At 53.9% G+C, this 22680-nt stretch overlaps 2 protein-coding genes across 2 annotated transcripts in view; both read right to left on the reverse strand.

The window, feature by feature from the left end:
• Positions 1 to 710: 710 nt before the first annotated feature.
• LOC103127639 (leukocyte-associated immunoglobulin-like receptor 1) overlaps positions 711 to 22680 on the reverse strand; it is a 40897-nt gene continuing 18927 nt past the window's right edge. Inside the window, exons 9-16 of the mRNA XM_060186511.1 lie at positions 22280 to 22315; positions 20908 to 21216; positions 2387 to 2473; positions 2024 to 2137; positions 1882 to 1921; positions 1777 to 1811; positions 1406 to 1458; positions 711 to 999 (exon numbers count right to left, since the gene is read on the reverse strand). Coding sequence (XP_060042494.1) covers positions 826 to 999; positions 1406 to 1458; positions 1777 to 1811; positions 1882 to 1921; positions 2024 to 2137; positions 2387 to 2473; positions 20908 to 21216; positions 22280 to 22315 — 848 coding nt within the window. The 3' untranslated portion in view covers positions 711 to 825. The remainder of the gene's footprint in view (positions 1000 to 1405; positions 1459 to 1776; positions 1812 to 1881; positions 1922 to 2023; positions 2138 to 2386; positions 2474 to 20907; positions 21217 to 22279; positions 22316 to 22680) is intronic.
• On the reverse strand, positions 16042 to 19096 carry LOC132533111 (leukocyte-associated immunoglobulin-like receptor 1). The gene is made up of 3 exons (XM_060173076.1): positions 18870 to 19096; positions 18445 to 18497; positions 16042 to 18018 (listed from the first exon to the last, which is right to left on the reverse strand). The coding sequence occupies exons 1-3, from the start codon at positions 19006 to 19008 to the stop codon at positions 17872 to 17874; spliced, it is 339 nt and encodes a 112-aa protein (XP_060029059.1). The 5' UTR covers positions 19009 to 19096; the 3' UTR covers positions 16042 to 17871.

Below are 22680 nucleotides of genomic sequence, written 5' to 3' on the forward strand. Positions count from 1 at the left end.
AGGAGTAGAGTTGACCTTCACAGGGCACCAGCAGACAGTGCCCACACCCACAAGTCACTGTGGGACGAGGCCTCCATGCTAACCAGCTTCTGTCTCCAGGCTCGCTCATGTTCTGGCTGATTGAACTAAGGCTCCTCAGTCAGGGGCCTCTGTTACATGGGGAATTCCAAATGACGCTTCTCTCAGAAAGGATGGATGGATCCTAGTCAGGGATGAGATAGATGGATCGCAGAAAGGTGAGGGAGAATGTCCAAAGGGAGAGCAAGAGATACGAAAAAGAAGGCACGTGTAATAGTTCTGTCTGCTTCTCCTTGTTTTTATTAAAGTTTTCTCTGATTACAAGAATGCCATATTGTTTCCATTAGTGGAGACTCCAAAATGAACACCGAGTAAAGATTTTAAAAAGTGAAGCTGGCCTACTGCACCACAGTGGGGGACTCTGGGTGGGGGAGGGGGGTTCAGGTCCTGGACACGAAGGTAGAGGAGGACTAGAGGGACTGAATTATCAAACGATCACACAGAAAACCGAGAAATGTGACGTGTGTGCTGACTGCTGTACTTCACTGTCGACTATAAACCATTAATCCCCCCCAAAAAAAGGAGGAAATAGCAAAATACTCAAGGGAAATATTATTTAAAGTGAAATTAAAAGCTGTTTTATTTCTTGATACTGGTTGGCTGAGGAGGCAGGGGCCCTGACCTTCCTGGAGTGAGTAGGGGGTCTCCACCTCCAGCTCCTCAGTGAGTAGAGAAGGGGGCCACCTGGGATGCCCTCCAGAGGCCCCTGTGTCTTTTGCGGGAGTGACTCCCCAGGTCTTGGGCTTCTCAGTGCCAGGCCAGGGCTGTGTATGTGCAGGACTGGGCCTTGGTCTCGGGGGGCTGTGGGGAGCCAGCTGGGGCTGCTCTCTGGGCAAGGCGATGGTGATTCAGCTGAGCATATGTGACCTCCTGGGGAGCTCCTGCATCGGGGGCCTGAGAGACACCAGGCGGGTGAGTGTTCTGGGAGCAGAGAAGATTGGACTCAGCTCCCAGGGGACCCCAGATCCTGCCGGCCACGTCTGCATGTGGGATCCCCCCGACAGGGGAGTGAGTGGGTGTGAGCAGGCTGCAGTGTAATGACTGAGGGCATGTCACCTGATGCCCACGTGGTGGGGGCTCCTCTGGGGGGTCCACTTCCAGGGTGACTCTGCATGGAGAGAGGCAGCCCCTACAGTGTGGGCTACTCACATGGGCTGGGGATCCCAGCCCTGGTCAGCCTGGTAAGCCCTTGATGGCAGCCTCCTAGAGGCCCTGGGTCTGCCCTCCAAAAGCCACTGACCCCACCACCACCCATAGGAGCAGACACCCTCCTGACACTGCCTCATGAAGAAAGCCTGTCCTCACACAGACCACTCAGGATCCTTACCGAAGGGGGCTGCACTCTGTCCTGCTCAGAAAGTCTGTCCACAGTGACCACACCTGGGGCAGAGCACAGGCATTGTGCTTGGGAGCAAGCTCAGCTGACACGTCCCTGCTCAGGACACACACACACATAGAGACACATACACAGACACACACACATACACACACAGACACAAACACACACACACAGACACATACACAGACACACACACAAACATACATACACATACAAATACACATATAAACACACAGACATACTCAGACACACACACACACACACACACTAACACAGAATGTGGCTGAAGGTTTCCCAGTGTCCCCTCCCCATCTTCCCGAGGGATACTATGCCATCCCAGACCCGCCATGTCGCTGTACCTGCTTCCACTGGGACATCAGCCATGGGGCAGAACCTGAGGGAAAGAAGGGGTGAGTAGGGGCTCCTGAGGTGGGGCAGGAGGGGCTGCTGTCCCTGGGCCTCACCTCTCCTGAAGTCTCTCCTTGCCTCTGTTGCCTTGGGACCCTGAGGACAGCCAGGGGTGTGTGAGTTAGGAGGGGGCCCTGCCAGCCCACAGCCCACCCAGCTGCCCTGTCACCCAGCTGCCCTGACACCCGGCTCTCTGACCACCTTTCATTTTCTGGTGTCGCCGGTGGAGGAGCAGGAGAAGCAGCAGACTCAGGAGCAGGAGGGAGGCCCCGGAGACCACGGCGAGGATGATGATGTGCTCTGGGGACAGGCCTGCCTGGGACAGGACCAGCTGTCAGCAGTCACCCAGCTCCTCCAGGGATGCAGGGATGCAGCTCACCTCAGACACTGAGCCTGCGCTCGGGGCTGTCACCCCTGTCACAACCTGCGCTGACCCCCTAACCTTGGCTAAGGGAGGGACACATGGCACAGCAGCCCCGAGACTGGACGGGGGAGTGGGTAAGGTCCACTCTGTGCCCTCCCCAGGGAAACATGCTGGTCAGGACCTGTGTTCCCACTCACTCTGGTGGTGACCGGACTCTGTGTGTGTCTGTGTGTCCCCTGGGAGGGCTGACGGGGATGTGGACTCTGCATGTGTCTGTGTGTCCCCTGGGAGGGAGAATGGGACATGTGTCACTGCCCCAGGTTCCCTCCTCCCTGCAGACCTGCCCCTGCAGCACCACTGCTGGGGGTTCAGAGGGGAAGCTGCCCCACAGGCAAGTCCACGGACATTGCAGTGATGGGAGTTAGAAGCCTGGTCCTCAGGGGCCGGGAGGTGGTGCACCTCGGTGAGCACACAGTCCCATCACAGGCACCTGGGTTTGGGCCCTTACTCCCCATCTCATGGGGCAAACTTCACAATTGGTGAGACACGTCTGCAGGAGTCTGTCTCCCTCCCTCCCTCTCTATCTCCCCTTCCCCTCTCAATTTCTCTCCATCCTACCAAATAATGACGGGAAAATGGGGGTAAAAATAGCCACCAAGGGTAATAGATTTGTAGTGTCAGCATGGAGCCCCCGTCATAACCCTGGCAGCAAAAAAAGAAAGAAAGAAAGAAAGAAAGGAAAGAAAGAAAGAAAGAGTCTGAGTTTGTGAGATGCTGAGCCCCTGTCCCTCCCAGTGCAGCAGTCAGGACCCTCCCTGTCCACCAGGGGCCACCACAGAGCTGCCTCCCTCTGCGGATCCACTCTGGGGTGTGAGGTCTGGGGTGTGAGGTCTGGGTGGGGCCTAGGCTGTGTCTGGCGTCTGGGATCCCAGGCCTGGGATCTGGCTGGCCTGGGCAGGTCTACTGTGTCACACCAGGGGCCTCTGGGGGGAGAAACTGCAACTTCCATCCTGCATGTTATTGGGTTGAGGGACAGGGGTGTGGGGGGTCTTCGAAAGGTGAGGGGAGCCCTCCCTCTCACTGGAGCTGTGGGCACAGGGCTGGTTCTGTCACCTACCTGTCATCTGGGCAACATGAGAGTTAGTGACACTCCTCCCTGTGGGCTCCTCAGCCCCTAACCTGAGTTCTGGGACTGGGCCTGCCCCCTGAGCCTGGACCCCAACACAGCGCACCCCCTCCCCGCTGACCCTTGAAGCTTTTCTCTGTACTCACCCCAGTGGGGTGTGGGGGAGGCAGCCTGCATGGCTCCTGTGGGCAGTGGGTAGGGTGTGTGTGTGTCTGTGTGTCTCGTGTCACTATATCTCTATGTGTCTGTGTGTCTCTGTATCTCTGTGTCTGTGTGTCTCATGTCACTGTATCTCTAACTTTCTGTTAGTGTATGTGTGTCTTTCTTGTGTCATCATGTCTGTCTTCACGAATAAAGAATTGTATTAGCAGGCAGCCATGAATTCCTGGTCTCCTGCCTGCAATGCTAGCCCAGCATCTATGCCTGTGTGTGTCTGTCTTATGTGACAGTGTTGTCTGTGTGTCTGTCTTGTGTCACTGTGTTTGTCTGTGTCCATGTCTCTGTGTCTGCACCCAGCCTGGCCCCCTCTACCATGGCATCATGCACAGAACATGGTACCACCTCTCAGCCCAGACCCACCTGAGGGTGGAGTAGGAACGTCGTCCGCCGTCACCACCAGCTGCAGGTCCTCACTGCGATGTGACCAGCTGCCGTGTCTTCTGTAGATGCAGCTATAGCTCCCTGCAGAGGCCTCACTCATGGCCTGGATGAGGAACCGGGCCTCTGTGGCTCCAGAAGGTGTTTCCTTCTCTGAGTATGTTGCTTCTTTCTTCTCCAGGCAGAAGAAAGGCACTTTGCCCACAGGGCTCTGGCACACGAGGGCCACATGCTGCCCGTGGGGCACCACGGGGCCTGGCTCGGCCTGCAGGGATGGCTTGGGCCAGTCCTCTGAGGGAGGACCAGGACCCATTGGGATGTCACACACATGATTCTCCCAGTCTGATGCTGGGTGTTTAAATGAACGTTAGGGAGCTGGCCCTGCCCTCACCTATGTGCCATCGTTTCCATCTCCCCCTCCACTGCCAGGACCCTGCTGCTGCCACAGGGAGAGAGCTCCCACCTCTGCCTCAGTTTCCTCACTTGACATGAGACTGCCCAGAGGGCAAGCTGCTGGGCCCACGTCAGAAGTCAGTGTCAGGCTGACCACTTGCTGAGCAACATGTGTGTGTGTGTGTAGGGGGAGTCCTTAGAGGGGAGGCAGGCAGGGGTGCACGGGAGAAGGAGAGGAATTCTGTGCCTCCACAGACACTGGCCGGGTGGACAGGGCAGCAGGGACAGACTGTCATGGCTGAGAGAGCCAGAGCCTCCTCTGTGGAGACTGGCCGTGGTCTCTGGTGCAGAGACAGCTGTGTTTGCCCGGAGATCAAAGGGAAACAGAAGCGGCCAGGACTGCAGGCTCTTCCTCAGAGCGCCCTGCTGAGACACGGAGATGCAGTGGGGGCAGGCAAGAGGGAGGCAGATCCCACCCAGGACCCCCACCTGGGGCTGCAGGGTGTCATGGGCTCAGCCTGGACACCTGGGGAACCAGCTCTGTACCCTCAGTGCACAAGACTGACTGGGGTGAGGTGGCGTGTAGTGGGGGTGGGGGGAGCAGGAAAGACAGTGCAGCTGGGAAGGCACCTGCTGGGATGCTCTGACCCAGACCCACATGGAGGAAGCATCTGTGTTATGTATTTGTGTGGGGGGTGTGTGAGAGACAGAGACAGAGATAGAGACAGACACTGAGCCCAGAGCAGTGAACCACTAGCAACAGCAAATAATAATAAGAAATGTCTGTGGATGATGATGTAGGACTCATATCCGTAATAAGGACCATATGTGAAGCATCCAGAATGCTGCAAAGGCAGGGACTGCAGTTCCGACTTGTTTCAGGCCCACAACCCCCAAACCAGCCCCCCAGACTCAGACTAGACAGCTCTTGGGGTGCAGGGGGACTGGAGAGACACTCACCGCTCTGTGAGGAGGTCAGCTGGCACAGACAGAGACCTGTGAGACAAGGTGGTGTGGAGAGACACCCTCCCCCAGGCTGCCCAGCAGCTGCTGGATAGAAATGGGCAGCCCCCCATGACTGCCTCCTCACCAGGCACTGAGCACAGTCCTGGGCTCTGCACAGTATTGGTGGCCCCCAGTCCCTCTCAGCAGTCCCCCAGCCTCCTCAGTGTCCTGAAACCCTCTAGCTGGACCCCTCCCCACTGAGACCTAGGTCTTGCCCAGAGCTGAGGGAAAAGCTGGGGAGAGGTGCACATGGCTCAGAGTCTCTGGGTAGCAGTCAGGACCCAGCAGGGAGCACCCCCACCCCAGGCCAGGACTCACCGAGGAACAGGATGATGGGAGGTCGGAGGGCCATGGCCCAGTGCAGACACGGAGCTCAGGACTGTGCTGGGCTCCACCTGGCAGGGCCTCCCTGAAGACGTGCTGTCCTGTTGACTGAACAGAGAGTGCCTTGGCTTGCAGAAGCTTCTCCCAGGCTGGGAAGAGGCCACCTCAGCTGCAGAGCGGTGGGGTGGTGTGGTCAGTCTAGGGAACCTGAGGACAGTGGCGTGTCACTGGCCACCCAGTACGGGTCCCCTCCCCTAGCCATCTGCTCTGGCAAGAGGCCCTGCCCTGAGTGCGTGCCTGCCTGCTGAGCTCAACCCACAGAGCACCCCAGCCCTGTGCCCTGCCCCAGCACCTGTGAGCCCCAGCAAGGGTGGATACCTCTGTGGGTATTGCTGGTGGCTTTCCCAACTGCTTGGCTCAGGATGGGAAGCATGCACCTGTGCAGACAGATACAGACAGACAGACAGCTGAGCAGCTGCTGCAGGCACTGATGAAAGGCCTGGGCAAGCCCCAGCCTCAGCCCAGCTTCCTCTCTGGCTAGAAGCAACCCTGTGGGGGGGTTGGGGGAGGACACCCTCAGCCTCAGGGGCAGCCCCGGGGGTGCCGAGATAGCCTGAGGGTGCTTCTTCCCAGGCTAGTGCTCTCTGCGTTGGAGAGAACTCAACTGGAGCCGATCTAGGCTGCTTCATGGGAGAGGGATCAGGAACTCGTGCAGCACTAACTTCACAGGAGATACACTCTGGAACTCTGGGAGCTGGAAAGCAATTTCCAAGTGATTTTACTCAGAAAAGCAGCTTGTATATATACTAGCCAAGTAGGGTGGAAACAGGGTGTGGCAGAGAGAGGGTGGAGGGAAAAAGGAGATTGGTGAAAAATCAGGGTGTGACAAGGAGAGGGGGCGGAGCAGGCAAGAATTCTACCACTGAACCACCAATGCCCTGGAGGGAGGGTGGTGCTTAGTTAACAGTGGTTTATGTAAATAGACCGCAGCTCTGAGTGGGATCAAACCAGTGCCCTGCAGGCATGCCGGTGCTTAGTTAAGCAGGATTAGAGACAGAATCTTCAAGCCAGGGGAGCTGGCATACTACCCAACACGGGGGCATGGCTGGGTGTGGCTGACATGCTCCCCTCAGGGCACAGCAGGCCTCTGAGGACCCTCTGTGCCTGGACTACAAGGACTCCCCTGGCCTCCTCCATTCCTGTGCCCTGCTGTGCCCCTGTCCTCTGCTGGAAGCATGGCCCCACTGTCCTGAGAGCCATTTCACAACCATGAGGCAAAGAGCTTCAGCAGAGGAAACAGAGCAAAGTGGATCCATGTCCTGAGGACTCTGCTGAGTTGCCAAGCACCCCAGGCTGCCTGTGCCCGTGCGTCTAAGCAAGCAAGTGCAGGCGGACTGTCTCTGCCACCAGCGTGCCAGCCTAGGTCTGTGGCACAGTCGTGGTGATGCTGCAGGCCCAGCTTACATCCCCAGAGTGTTCCAGGTGTTCTTCTCCTTTCTCTCTGAATGGACAGAGAGAAACTGAGAGAAAAGGGGGAGACAGAGGAGAAGATAGACACCTGTAGCCCTCTTTCTCCTATTGTGTAGCTTCCCACCTGCAGCTGGGCACTGGGAAGTGGGGACTGGAGGCCTGAATCCAGATTCTTCCACATGGTGACATGAGTGCTGAAGCACGTGCACCACACCTGCCACCTCCTTTTTTATTAATGAAATTTTATAGTTTTATAAAATATTCACTTATTATTCCCTTTTATTACCATGTTTTTTATATTGTTGTTGCTATTGATGTCTTTGTTGTTGAATAGGATAGAGAAATGGAAAGAAGAGGGGAAGACAGAGAAGGGTAAAAAGACAGACACCTGCAGACCTGCTTCACCGCCTGTGAAGCGACTCCTCTGCAGGTGGAGGGCGGGGTCTTGAACCAGGATCCTCACACTGGTCCTTGTGCTTTGCACCATGTGCACTTAACCTGCTGCACTGCCACCTGACTCCATGATTCTTTATTTCTTTTTTGGACACATACAGCCAGAAATTGAGAAGAAATTGGGTTATAGAGAGGGAGAGAGACAGAGACACCTGCAGCACTGCTTCACCACTTGTGAAGCTTTCCCCCTGTAGGTGGGGTCTGGGGTCTAGGAATCGGCCTCCTTGCACTCAGTCAGATGAGCCCTCAACCAAGTGTGCTTCCATCCAGCCCCCGAAGCTTCCCCTTTCTTTATCCTTCTAGACATAAAGACCAAAGGTGTCTATGGGGTCCAGAAGGCCAGAGGTCTCGCTTCTGTAATTGCTTCTCAACTCAATATAGGCAAAAATAGGCTGATCCATAACCCCAGACTGTCCCTTCCCTTCCCAAGTTGAGTAGGCCTCTGAGGAGGTGGAGTTCCAGGGCACTGTGGTGAGGTCTGACCAGGGAAGGCAGGCTGGTGTCATGGTAGCATTTTCACCATCTGTCTATGAGTGAAACCATCCCGTATTCCTCCTTCTCTTTCTGACTTACCTCACTCAACATGATTCCTCCAAGCTCCATCCTAGATGACGTGAAGAAAGTGAAATCACCATTCTTTTTCAATTTCTTTACGGGAGAATTAATGGTTTATAGCCAACAGTAAAATATAATAGTTGATACATGTGTGATATTTCTCAGTTCTCCACATAACAGTTCAACCCCCACTAGGTCCTCCTCTGCCATCTTGATCTGGGACCTGAACCCTCCCCACCCCCACTTCACAGTCCTTTGCTTTGGTGCATGTAACCAGCTCCAGTGTGAGTTCAGCTGTGTTTTCCCTTCTGTTCTTTTTTTTTCCAACTTCTGTCCATGAGTGAGATCATCCTTTGTTCTGTCTCCTCTTTCTGGAAGATCTCACTTCACAGGATGCCTTCAAGCTCCAGCCAAGATGAGGTGAAGAAGGTGAAGTCACCACTTTTAATAGCTGAGTAGTATTCCACTGTGTAGCTAGCTAGACCACATCTTTCTCAGTGACTCCTCTGCTCTAGCCCTCATTCTCTCTGTGTCTCTCAGTAAGTACAGAAATAATTTTAAAAATATGTATTTGTTGTTTAGAAGTGGGTGAGGAGCTATCTGAAGGTGCAATAATACTCTAGGTTGTGGAGAGATGGCTTAGTGGTCACACACAGGGCTTGCATACTAGAGGGCCAGGTTCAATCCCCAGAACCGCCAAAAGTCAGAGCTGGGTGGTCCCTGGATCCTCACAGGCACACGTACATTGCAGAAGTCCACGAGCTGTGGCCTGGGAAGTGGCCCCGTGACTACAGCATCTGACTGTGAGCTTGGAGTCCCGGAGGGATAAGCCCAGCAGTGAGTTTGCCAGTGTGACGCTCTGGTCCTATCCCCTCTGCTCTCTCTCACAGGGAAATAAAGAAGCCAATACTCCTTAAAAACACCCGCATTAAGTGCGCAGCTTTGTAACACCTCTCGGGTTGGGCTGGGTGGTGGTGCACCTGGGAGAGGAGACACTACCAGGTGCAGGGATCTGGGTTCGAGCCCCACTCCCCACCTGCAGTGGGAAGTTTCATGAATAGTAAAGAAGGGCTATAGGTGTTTCCCTTTCTCTCTCCCTCTCTACCCCTCCTCCCCTCTCAATTTCTTTCTGTCTTGTCAAAGAAAAGAAAGGGAAATGTCAGGAAATTGTGAGGATGTGGTAGAGCCTAGAAGGGCTTGACCTGAGGAGTGTGTCTATCCTGTCAATCTTTCTCTCTACCAACAGGTTGAGCAAGGAGGGCCGGGAGTAACCCCAAAGGTTTGCCTCATATTATCAGATTCCCTGCCTCACAAAGTACCCTGCATTCCTGATACTATGGCCTTCTCCCTTATTATCTACATAGTCATTGTTTTGCCTGAAAGATCCCCACCCATTCCATTGCTTTGATCTATCTTCTTTCTACCCTCAAGACCCTCCCTGCCTGCAGGGTATTACTAATACTACCAGGTAAAACCCTTGCAGCAGTTGCTAAGGAAGTTCCTACCTTTGCATCCCCTTTTGCCTTTCTCTGCCCCTTTCCTAGTTGTTTCCGTTTCTAGATTGCCATTTCTGGGTCTGCCCTTTAAAAGCCTTGGCTCTCGGATCAATAAAGAATGGAATTGCGTGGCCACCATGAGTCTGTTCCTGAGTCGTCTCTTTCAAATTGCTGAGTGAGTAGCAGCCCAGGCTGACTCCGGTTGAGTTCTCTCCAACCCAGAGAGTATGCACCCGGGAAGAGGATCCCCCACACTATCCCGGCAGTGGGAAAAATGGCCACCAGGAGTGGTAGGTTCCTCACACAGGTACCAAGCCCCAGTGATAAACCTGGTGACAAAAGAAAGAAAAATGAACAACAACAACAACAAAAAAAAAAGAAAAACAGAAAGGAGGGAATAAGGAAGAGACTCTCAAGGTGAGCACACCCAGATATCCAGGGAATGTCAGGCATTAAGCCAGCCCCCACCCCAACTCTGCTTCATCCTCCATTGCTGATACTATGGTCTATTTACATAATCATTGTTTTTCCTGGTATATGCCTGGCCTGCAGGGTATTAATTAATCCCACCAGGTAAAACCTTCGCAACATTTGCTGCAGAAGCTTTCTACCATCCCTCTCTTTCCTTTTCTTCACAACCTTTCCTAGCCATTTCTTTTTCTGACTTGCCACTTTTGGTTCTAAATATATTAAATAGCTGTCTCTGATCAATAAGGACACATAGCATTCCTGCTCTGCCACGAGTTCCTGTTCTCTCTCCCGAGTCGCTGAGTAAGCAGCAGCCCAAGTTGTCTCTGATCAAGTTCTCTCCAAACCAGAGAGAATGTGCCTGGGAAGAAACACCCTCACTCTAGCCTGGCAAGGGAACCCTTCCCAGAGGCAATGGTCATCCCGCTCTAGCCACTGGGCCCAACATACACAGGCACATCTGTGTTATGCTGTATGAGTGTGAGTGTGTGTGGGTGTGTGTGTGTGACTGTGTGTGTGTGTGTGCGTGAGGGTGTGTGTGTGTGTGTATGTGTGTGTGAGTGTGTGTGTGTGTATGAGTGTGTGTGTATATGAGTGTGTCTGTGAGTGTGTGTGTGTGTGTGTGTGTGTGTGTGCCAGGAGCTATTTCTCTGCTTTATAGATGATAAGCTTTGAGACAACGGAACCCCTCAAGACAAAATGTTAATTCCCCCCTGGGCAGGCCATTTACCCTTAGGTAAACCATTTATCAGTAATCAAGTGAGTCAACACAAGTGAGTCAACACACAGTTTGGTTCCTGCCATTTGTTGCAAGGAACATTCCGCTTTGAAGTTTGCTCCCCCTTCCCCTCCTCCAGCATTCCCTCTCCTTCCCCAAAGCCTTATAATGCCAGTGTTCTCAATAAAAATTTACAGCTTGATCAGAAACTTGACTTGCTGTCGTTCTTCGTGTCTCTTGTCCCTATCATTTCAGGTTTCATTGGGTTCCTAGCCCCTGTTCACCGCCCTGCTGGCAGCCCAAGTTGTCTCTGATCAAGTTCTCTCCAAACCAGAGAGAATGTGCCTGGGAAGAAACACCCTCACTCTAGCCTGGCAATGGAATCCTTCCCAGAGTTAATGGTCATCCCGCTCTAGCCACTGGGCCCGACATACACAGGCACATCTGTGTTATGCTGTATGAGTGTGAGTGTGTGTGGGTGTGTGTGTGTGACTGTGTGTGTGTGTGTGAGGGTGTGTGTGTGTGTGTGTGTGAGTGTGTGTGTGAGTGTGTGTGTGAGTGTGTGTGTGTGTATGAGTGTGTGTGTGTGTGTGTGTCTGGTTTCTTTGTGAGTCACTTGGAGTGGTGCGTGTTGAGGACAGTGTCCCATGCCCCAGTCTGTGAAGCTCTGCTGGGCTTCTCCTTGGGCCATGGCGGTTGAGTGTCTCAAACGCCTTCCTTCAAGTGTGCTGACCAGCAGCATGTGTTTCTGTCTTTGGAGAGCAGCAGGTGTCGGTGCTGTGGGGCCTGCTGCTCACCCAGCAACTGTCAGCTTGTGGCAGCTTGTGCCCCGCACAGCCAGTCCAGTGACCCTCAGCCAGGTCAGCTCCTGGTCCATTTTCCTTTCCCTGGTGACTGGAGCTGGTCACCTCTGTCTGATCCCGGGTCAGCTCGTGGCCCTGCATCTCTCTGCTGACTGGAGCAGCTGGGCACATTTCCGTCCACTCCCCTCATTTGCATTTCCTTTCTCTGGTTGCACCATGTCTGTCTGGGACTTTCCTCGTTTCATCCCCCTGAACTGACTGTTCCTCTTGGTCTTCTAACCAGCCCGCAGGGCCTTGGTCCCAGGCATGAGTCCCCAGCAGATGTGCCCCTTGGGCAGAGTTCCCGCTCTGGGCTCCTTACTTAGCCCAAACTGGCAGCGCCCCACTCCCGGAGGTACTATTGTGTGTGTGGGACCTGGGGGAGTCACATATATAGTGGGAATAATCAGTTCTATGTCACACATACTAACGTTGCAAAGGGGCAGGATTCTGAATGTTTTCACTCAATACTCAAGTGTGTGTGGGGTCCCAGAGGTGGCACAGTGGCTAAAGTCTGGACTCCCCCGCGTGAGGTCCCAGGTTCCATGCCAGAATGACACTCTATTCCCCTCCCTCACTATAAATAAATCAAGATCTTCTCTTTCATAAGTGCAAAGTTTTGCAGTGGAATGTGGTGTTCCTTGTGGCTCTGTGTTGCAGAGGTTGGAAATAGTGCAGTTGTCCCGGGACAGAGGAGTGGGTGAGGGAGTCGTGGTGTCTGTGCACAATGGAACAGCACTCAGATCTGAGAGAAGATGAGGCCTTGTCTCCCCAGCAATAAGGATGGAGCTGAAGGGGCTGCGCCGAGAATGCCAGGGGATCTCACTCCTGTCTGGGGGTTAGGAAATCAAGGGGAAAATTTCAGTTTGAAGTCTCAAGTTCACATCCCAGCAACACATATGCCCTAGGGGTGTTCCATCACTCTCCCTCAAGTAAATAAACAAATAAATAAATAACTCCAGACTTAGGAGATAATATAATGGCTATTCAAAAAGACATTCATGCCTGAGGCAGAAGGTTCCTGATTCAAGCCCAACATCACAGGAGCCAGAGCTTATCAGTGATCTGATAAAAGTAAAATAAAATAAAATAAAGCTATTTTTAAAATTTACATAATGAAGGGCAGGTGTAGACAGCATAATGGTTCTGCAAAGAGATTCTCATGTCTGAGGCTCCAAAGTCCCATGTTCAATCCTCTGCACCACCATAAACCAGAGCTGAGCACTGCTCTTGGGAAAACTAAATAAATTGATTACTTTAGTAATTAAAATAAAATTTAATAATGGACCCAGAAGGTTGTACAGTGACTAGAGCAATGCACCTGAAGGCACAAATTCCTAAGGTTGATCCCCAGGAACAGATAAGCCTGACTGATTGATTCTCTGGTCTCCATCTCTGCCTCTGTCTCTGTCTCTCTAATAAGTAAAGCTTTTTAAAAAGAAATGACAGAATGGCAGAGGTGATGTGTAACCTGTAGTGACACTTGAATTTTTCTCACGAGTCCAGCTCAAAAGACCCAGTTGACCACCTGGACTTTCTGTCCCACCCCTGTCTCTCTAGCCATCGCCCCAGGGCAGTGCTGGAGCTCCTCCATGGGTGAGCCCTGCACCCAGGGACCTCAGCCTTGGGCACCCACAGCTGTGATGCCTTGAGGCCTTGTCGCCTGCATCAGGAAGTGATGCTTCCCCTCTGAGGAGAGGACGCTTCTCCAGGAGAGCTGGACAAGGGAGAGCTCACTACCATGAGCCTTAGCTGGACATACTCTGGCCACTCTCTATTTCTCTCCCTCTCCCTCTCTCTCTCCCTTTCCTTCTCCCTCTCTCTACCCCCTCCTTCCTTTCTCCTCAATCTCCCACAACCTTCTTTTCCCTCTCTCTCTCTCTCTCTTTCTCTCTCTCCCTCTCCATATTCTCTCCAGAACTAGCAACAAATCTTTATGGTTCTGCTTTTTGACTATTTTTTTATGTTTTAAAGAAAGAATGAGACAGACAGAGGGAGAGAGAGACAGAGAGAGAGAGAGAGAGAGAGAGAGAGAGAGGAGCTAGACCACTACTCAGCATTGGCTCATTATGATGCCAGGAGAATGAGCCTGTGCCCTCTTGGGCTTCAGGCAGGAATTTCTGGTGCACAGTTTTATCTCCTGGCCCTAAATGAATCTTTTATGCAGCAAGCTTCAAATTATTTTTTATTTTTAAATATTTATTTATTTTCCCTTTATATTGCCCTTGTTTTTTATTTTTTATTTATTTTTCAAATATTTATTCATTTATTCCATTTTGTTGCCCTTGTAGTTGATGTCATAATTGTTGGATAGGACAGAGAGAAATGGAGAGAGGAGGGGAAGCAGAGAGGGAGAGAAAGACAGACACCTGCAGACCTGCTTCAGCACCTGTGTAGCGACTCCCCTGCAGGTGGGGAGCCGGGGAATCAAACCGGGATCCTTATGGTGGTCCTTGTGCTTTGCCCAATGTGCACTTAACCCACTGCGCTACCTCCCGACTCCCTACCCCTCGTTGTTTTTTTTTAATTTCATTATTGGGGAATGGATGTTGTACATTCAACAGTAAATACAATGGTTTGTACATGCATAACATTTCCCAGTTTTCCAAATAACAATAGAACCCACACTAGCTCCACTGTCATTCTTTTTAGGCCTGTATTCTCCCCCCACCCACCCCAGAGTCTTTAACTTTGGTGCAATACACCAACTCTAGTTCAGGTTCTACTTGTGTTTTCTCTCTCTCTTTCTCTCTCTCTCTCTCTCTCTCTCTCACTTTCTTTCTCTTTATTTAAATATGTATTTTCCCTTTTGTTGCCCTTGTTGTTTAACATTGTGGTGGATATTGATCCCGTTGTTGTTGGATAGGACAGAGAGAAATGGAGAGAGGAGGGGAAGACAGAGAGGGGGAGAGAAAGATAGACACCTGCAGACCTGCTTCACCGCTTGTGAAGTGACTCCCCTGCAGGTGGGGAGCTGGGGGCTCGAACTGGGATCCTTACTCCAGTCCTTGTGCTTTGCTCCATGTGTGCTAAATCCTCAGCACCAGCACCCGACTCCCTACTTGTGTTTTCTCTTCTGATCTTGTTTTTCAACTTCTGCCTGAGAGTGAGATTACCCCATAACCATCCTTCTGTTTCTGACCTATTTCACTTAACATGAATTTTTCTTTCTTTCTTTTAATTTAAGAAATGAGACATTCACAATCCGTAGGATAGGAGGGGTACAAATCCACACCATTTTCACCACCTGAGATCCATAACCCTTCCACTCCCCTGATCGCTTTCCCATTCTGCATGCTTCTCTCAATTCCTATCAAATAACATGAATTATTCAAGGTCCATCCAAGATGGGCTGACAACGGTGAAGTCACCATTTTTGATAGCTGAGTAGTATTCCATTGTGTATATATACCCCAACTTGCTCAGCCACTCGTCTGTTGTTGGACACCTGGGTTGCTTCCAGGTTTTGGCTATTACAAATTGTGCTGCCAAGATCATTTGTGTACACAGATCTTTTTGGATGGGTGTGTTGGGTTCCTTAGGATCTAGCCACAGGAGAGGAATTGCAGGATCATAGGGTAGGTCCATTTCTAGCCTTCTGAGTTTTTATGATTGTTGTAGTTAACCTTCAAATTATTTTTACTGGGCAAAGATTAGGATGGCAGCAAAGAAAGCAAATGCAAGAGTGTGAGCTGGGAAAGAAGTCAGCAAACTGCCGGGGGAAAGAAGTCGCGAATACAGCCAGACAGAGAAGGTCCACAGGATTTCACACAGAGCCTGTGAGCCGGCATGGTGATGGCTGTCCTCTGTCAGAAGGGAAACGGAACACTCCTGCGTCTGAAGCCATCGATGTTATTCAGGCAGGTCCAGTAATAGAAGAAAGAAAGAAAGAAAGAAAGAAAGAAAGAAAGAAAGAAAGAAAGAAAGAAAGACCGAAAGGAAGGAAGGAAGGAAGGAAGGAAGGAAGGAAGGAAGGAAGGAAGGGAAAAAGGATGAATGAATAATGGAGGGAAGGAGGGAGGAAGGAAGGAAAGGAGGGAGGAAGAAAAGAAAGAAGAAAGGTAACAAGAAAGGAAAGAAAAGAGAGAGAGAGAGAGAGAGAGAGGAGGGGGGCTGGGTGTGAAGAACTCCGTGAGGGCTGCCTCGGGATTCCAGGTGAAATGCGTGTGGAGAGTCTGAGAGCAAGCAGAGTGTCAGAGCAGGCCAATGAGCTCTGATCCTTATCAAGTCTTTCAACATGCAAGACAACGTATAGTGACAGGTCTCTCTCAGACATGCAGGTTTCTAAGCTCTTCTTGAACAAAACAGAAAAAGACAAAAGAAATTTAAACACGGCACTGGTGCCCCTACTGGTTCCATGGTAACTCAACATTTGATGTTATAAAAGATTTATTTATTTGGCTGCCAGGCGGTGGTACAGCTGCTTAAGAGCCCATAATAGCATGTGTGAGCATCCGGGTTCGAGCCCCAGCTCCCCACCTGCGGAGGGGATGCTATGAGCAGTGGAGCAGGGTTGCAGGTCTCTCTCTGTGTCTCTGTCTCTGTCTCTCTCTTCCTCTTAACTCTCCCCTCCCCTCTCAAGTTCTGTCTGTCCTATCAAATAACAAAGAAGAAGAAGAAGAAGAAGAAGAAGAAGAAGAAGAAGAAGAAGAAGAAGAAGAAGAAGAAGAAGAAGAAGAAGAAGAAAGAGAGTGGGAAGCAGAAGAGGGAGAGGAAGAAGAGGAAAAGAAAGGAAGAATGGCTGCCAAGAGTGGCAGATTCCTGATGAGGCTCTAAGTCCTAGCTGTAGCTTGCTGGCAAGGAACAAATAAATAAAGAACAGATTTCCTTGTTCATGAGAGATTCAGTGCACCAGTCCTGCTCCTGTGGTGCCAGGGACCAAGGTAGGGCCACGCGATTACTGCCCTGACACCCATCTTAACTGGGGTGGCTGCCAGGAGGGCTCTGGGGACTTCACAGATAGGACAGAGACAGCCAAGTGCCACGTCTACAGTGTGGGGTCTCCCTGTGAAGGGACCCCTGGCCCACCCCGCCATGTGACATAGCTGGCTTCACCCCAAGCCTGGGCCCACAGAAGCCCCGGGATGCCCTGCCAAGACTTCAAGGAGGGTGTGGGGAAGGTGGTAGAGTCCCCTCCTGCCACAGACAGGTGCAGAAGAGCGTTGGTGACCACGCTGACAGCAGCTCACCTCCTCCCAACACAGGCAGCCAGGGCTGTGTGCTCCCAGGAAATCTGAGGGCCGAGGGGCAGGGAAGGAGATGGGTGGTCTGTCATGGCCTATTCCCAGCAGGAGAGTCAGAACCTCAGGCAGGGTCCTCACCAGGAGGGCTCAGCAGGAGGAGAGCTGGCAGCTTTCACGCCAGCTCCACAGAAGGAGCAGGTGAGGTGGGAGAGTGAGTCAGGAAGGGGTGCTTTTGGGACTCAGGCTGGAGGGTCCCTGGTGCCAAGGACCCCGGACAGAGACTGAACCACAGCCCGAACTGGAGGGGCAGGTGCATGTGAAGTGACTGCACAGCAGCAGAGGGTCTCGTAAGGGGTGGGCCCAGAGGAAGGGGAGACTCAAGAGGGGACATGTGTGTCATCGGTGCTGGGGACAGGGCCTGTCCAGAGAGGGGCTTCAGAGCCGAGGTCAGAGCCTCAGGTGACAGAGCCTGGAACACAGCAGCCACTGCCTTGCAGACTCTGCTCCAGTGACAGGCCACCATGTGACCTCCAGGCTCCCTCGACAGCAGGGGAGCACAGGACCCCCATGGTCCTCCTCACAGTCTCCAGTCCACTTGGCCCCCAGGTGACCAGAGCCCACCTGCCTCTGGGGGTGGGGACAGGCAGCAGTGACAGCGAGTCTGTCTCTGTGCACAGCTGGGTCCTCGGGGGCCACGTCTTGTCTCACCACCTCCTCCTGCCTTCCCTGGTGAGGAGGCTCTGGGCACTGCTGGACTATGAGACACCAGTCAGTTCCCAGCTGGGGGAGGAGCCAGAGAGCAGTGCTGGCTCCATGGTGGGGCAGACAGCTGGGCTCCCTGAGCTGCCTGTGACAGTGGCCAGGCCAGAGAAACAGAGCTTGCATTCTGCACAGGGTCCCGTTTGGCTGAGGAGGCAGGGGTCCTGACCTTCCTGCAGTGAGTAGGGGTCTCCGCCTCCAGCTCCTCAGTGAGCAGAGAGGGGGGCCACCTGGGATGCCCTCCAGAGGCCCCTGTGTCTTTTGTGGGAGTGACTCCCAATGTCTTGGGCTGCTCAGTGCCAGGCCAGGTCCGCGTACATGCTGGACTGGGCCTTGGTCTCAGGGGGCTGTGGGGATCCGGCTGGGGCTGCTCTCTGGGCAAGGCGATGGTGGTCCAGCTGAGCATATGTCACCTCCTGGGGAGCTCCTGCAGCTGGGGGCTGAGAGACACCAGGTGGGTGAGTGTGCTGGGGGCAGAGAAGATTGGACTCAGCCCCCAGGGGACCCCAGATCCTGCTGGCCACGTCTGCATGTGGGATCCCCCCCACAGGGGAATGAGTGGGTGTGAGCAGACTGCCGTGTGATGACTGAGGGCATGTCACCTGATGCCCACGTGGTGGGCTCTCCTCGGGGGATCCACTTCCAGGGTGACTCTGCATGGCAGCCTGTACAGTGTGGGCTACTCACATGGGCTGGGGGTCCCGGCTCTGGTCAGCATGGTAAGCCCTTGATGGCAACCTCCTGAGAGGCCCTGGGTCTGCCCTCCAAAAGCTACTGACCCCACCACCACCCATAGGAGCAGACACCCTCCTGACACTGCCTCATGCAGAAAGCCTGTCCTCACACAGACCACTCAGGGGCCTTACCGAAGGGGGCTGCACGCTGTCCTGCTCAGAAAGTCCTTCCACGGTGACCACACCTGGGGCAGGGCACAGGCATTGTGCTTGGGAGCAAGCTCAGCAGACAGGTCCCAGCTCAGGACACAGACACACACACACAAACACACACACACACTCATACACACAGACACACACACACTCACACACCTACACACACACTGACATACACACACACACTGACATGCACACTGACACACTCACACACAGACACACACACACTCACACACCTACAAACACTGACATACACACACACACACTGACACACACTCACACAGACACACACTGACACACACACACACACACACACAGAATGCAGCTGAAGGTTCCCCAGTGTCCCCTCCCCATCTTCCCGAGGGACACTGTGCCTTCCCAGACCCGCCATGTCGCTGTACCTGCTTCCACTCGGATATCAGCCGTGGGGCAGAACCTGAGGGAAAGAGGGGGTGAGTAGGGGCTCCTGAGGTGGGGCAGGAGGGGCTGCTGTCCCTGGGCCTCACCTCTCCTGAAGTCTCTCCTTGCCTGCATGGCCATGGGACCCTGAGGACAGCCAGGGGTGTGTGAGAGTTAGGAGGGGCCCTGCCAGCCCACAGCCCACCCAGCTGCCCTGTCACCCAGCAGCCCTGACACCCGGCTCTCTGACCACCTTTCACTTGCTGGTGTCGCTGGTGGAGGAGCAGGAGAAGCAGCAGACTCAGGAGCAGCAGGGAGGCCCCGGAGACCACGGCGAGAATGATGATGTGCTCTGGGGACAGGCCTGCCTGGGACAGGACCAGCTGTCAGCAGTCACCCAGCTCCTCCAGGGATGCAGCTCACCTCAGACACTGAGCCTGCACTCGGGGCTGTCACCCCTGTCACAACCTGTGCTGACCCCCTATCTTTGGGGAAGGAGGGGACACATGGCACAGCAGCGCCGAGACTGGACAGGGGAGTGGGCAAGGTCCACTCTGTGCCCTCCCCCAGAGAGACATGCTGGTCAGGTCCTGTGTTCCCACTCACTCTGGTGGTGAACGGACTCTGCGTGTATCTGTGTGTCCCCTGGGAGGGAGAATGGGACATGTGTCACTGCCCCAGGTTCCCTCCTCCCTGCAGACCTGCCCCTGCAGCACCACTGCTGGGGGTTCAGTGGGGAAGCAGCCCCACAGGCAAGTCCACAGACATTCCAGTGATGGGAGTTAGAAGCCTGGTCCTCAGGGCCAGGAGTTGGTGCATCTCGGTGAGCACACAGTCCCATCACAGGCACCTGGGTTTGGGCCCTTACTCCCCATCCATCTCATGGGGCAAACTTCACAATTGGTGAGACAGGTCTGCAGGAGTCTGTCTCCCTCCCTCTCTATCTCCCCTTCCCCTCTCAATTTCTCTCCGTCCTACCAAATAATGACGGGGAAATGGGGGTAAAAATAGCCACCAAGGGTAATAGATTTGTAGTGTCAGCACAGAGCCCCAGTCATAACCCTGGTTGCAAAAAAAAGAAAGAAAGAAAGAAAGAAAGAAAGAAAGAAAGAAAGAAAGAGTCTGAGTTTGTAAGATGCTGAGCCCCTGTCCCTCCCAGTGCAACAGTCAGGACCCTCCCTGTCCACCAGGGGCCACCACAGAGCTGCCTCTCTCTTCGGATCCACTCTGGGGTGTGTGGTCTGGGGTCTGAGGTCTGGGTGGGCCCTGGGCTGTGTCGGACGTCTGGGATCCCAGGGTCTGGCTGCCCTGGGCAGGTCTACTGTGTCACACCAGGGGCCTCTGGGGGGAGACCTGCAATTTCCATCCTGCATGTTATTGGGTGGAGGGACAGGGGTGTGGGGGGTCTTTGAAAGGTGAGGGGAGCCCTCCCTCTCACTGGAGCTGTGGGCACAGTGCTGGTTCTGTCACCGGGTGTCATCTGAGCAACATGAGAGTTAGTGACAACCCTCCCTGTGGGCTCCTCAGCCCCTAACCTGACATCTGGGACTGAGCCTGCCCCCTGAGCCTGGAACCCAGCACAGCACAGCCCCTCCCCTCTGACCCTTGAATCTTTTCTCTGTACTCGCACCTGTCCGGTGTGGGGGAGGCAGCCTGCAGGGCTCCTGTGGGCAGTGGGTAGGGTGTGTGTGTCTGTGTGTCTCGTGTCACTGTATCTCTGTGTCTGTGTGTCTCGTGTCACTGTATCTAACTTTCTGTTTGTCTGTATGTGTGTGTCTTGTGTCATTGTGTCTGTTTTCACGAATAAAGAATTGTATTAGCAGGCAGCCATGAATTCCTGGTCTCCCTCCTGCAACACTAGCCTGGCATGTATGCTTGTGTGTCTGTCTTCTGTCACAGTGTTGTCTGTGTGTCTGTCTTCTGTCACAGTGTGTGTCTGTGTCCATGTCTCTGTGTCTACACCCAGCCTGGACCCCTCTTGGCCCCCTCCACCATGGCATCATGCACAGAACATGGCACCACCTCTCAGCCCAGACCCACCTGAGGGTGGAGGAGGGACGTCATCCACCATCACCACCAGCTGCAGGGCCTCACTGCGATGTGACCATCTGCCGTGTCTGCTGTAGATGCAGCTATAGCTCCCTGCAGAGGCCTCACTCACGGCCTGGATGAGGAACCGGGCCTCTGTGGCACCAGAAGGTGTTTTCTTTTCTGAGTATGTTGCCCCTTCCTTCTCCAGGCGGAAGAAAGGCACTTTGCCCACAGGGCTCTGGCACACGAGGGTCACACGCTGTCCATGGGGCACCACGGGGCCTGGCTCGGCCTGCAGGGACGGCTTGGTCCAGACCCCTGAGGGAGGGCCAGGGCTCGTCGGGACAGCACACACATGATTCTCCCAGTCTGATGCTGGGTGTTTAAATGAACGTTTGGGAGCTGGCCCTGCCCTCACCTACGTAAGTGCCATCGTTTCCATCTCCCCCTCCACTGCCAGGACCCTGCTGCTGCCCCAGGGAGGGAGCTCCCACCCCTGCTTCAGTTTCCTCACTTGACATGAGACTGCCCAGAGGGCAAGCTGCTGGGCCCACGTCAGAGGTCAGTGTCAACCTGACCATTTGCTGAGCAACATGTGTGTGTGTGTGTAGGGGGAGTCCTTAGAGGGGAGGCAGGCAGGGGTGCACGGGAGAAGGAGAGGAATTCTGTGCCTCCACAGACACTGGCCGGGTGGACGGGGACAGCAGGGACAGGCTGTCATGGCTAAGAGAGCCAGAGCCTCCTCTGGAGACTGGCCATGGTCTCTGGTGCAGAGACAGCTGTGTTTGCCCGGAGATCAAAGGGAAACAGAAGCGGCCAGGACTGCAGGCTCTTCCTCAGAGCGCCCTGCTAAGACACGGAGATGGCGTGGGGGCAAGTAAGAAGGATGCAGATCCCACCCAGGACCCCCACCTGGGGCTGCAGGGTGTCATGCGCTCAGCCTGGAAACCTGGGGAACCAGCTCTGTACCCTCAGTGCACAGGACCGACCGGGGTGAGGTGGGGTGTAGTGGGGGCGGGGGGAGCAGGAAAGACAGTGCAGCTGGGAAGGCACCTCCTGGGATGTTCCGACACAGCCCCACATGGAGGAAGCATCTGTGTTATGTATTTGTGTGGGGGGTTGTGAGAGGCAGAGACAGAGACAGAGACAGACACTGAGCCCAGAGCAGTGAACCACTAGCAACAGCAAATAATAAGAAGAAATGTCTGTGGATGATGATGTAGGACTCATATCCATAATAAGGACCATATATGAAGCATCCAGAATGCTCCAAAGGCAGGGACTACTGTTCCGACTTGTTTCAGGCCCACAAACCCCAAATCAGCCCCCAGACTCAGACAAAACTGCTCTTGGGGTGCCGGGGGACTGGAGAGACACTCACCCCTCTGTGAGGAGGTCAGCTGGCCCAGACAGAGACCTGCAAGACAAGGTGGTGAGGAGAGATGCCCTCCCTCTAGGCTGCCCAGCCGCTGCTGGATAGAAATGGGCAGCCCCCCATGACTGCCTCCTCACCAGGCACTGAGCACAGTCCTGGGCTCTGCACAGTCTCTGTGGCCCCCAGCCCCTCCCAGCAGCCCCCAGACTCCTCAGTGTGGAGGGACCCTGTGTCTTGAAACCCTCTAGCTGGACCCCTCCCCACTGAGACCTGGGTCTGACCCAGAGCTCAGGGAAAAGCTGGGGAGAGGGGCACATGGCTCAGAGTCTCTGGGCAGCAGTCAGGACCCAGCAGGGAGCACCTCCACCCCAGGCCAGGACTCACCGAGAACCAGGATGATGGGAGGT

This window comes from Erinaceus europaeus, chromosome 2, assembly GCF_950295315.1.
Source record: "Erinaceus europaeus chromosome 2, mEriEur2.1, whole genome shotgun sequence".
Classification (NCBI taxonomy): domain Eukaryota; kingdom Metazoa; phylum Chordata; class Mammalia; order Eulipotyphla; family Erinaceidae; genus Erinaceus; species Erinaceus europaeus.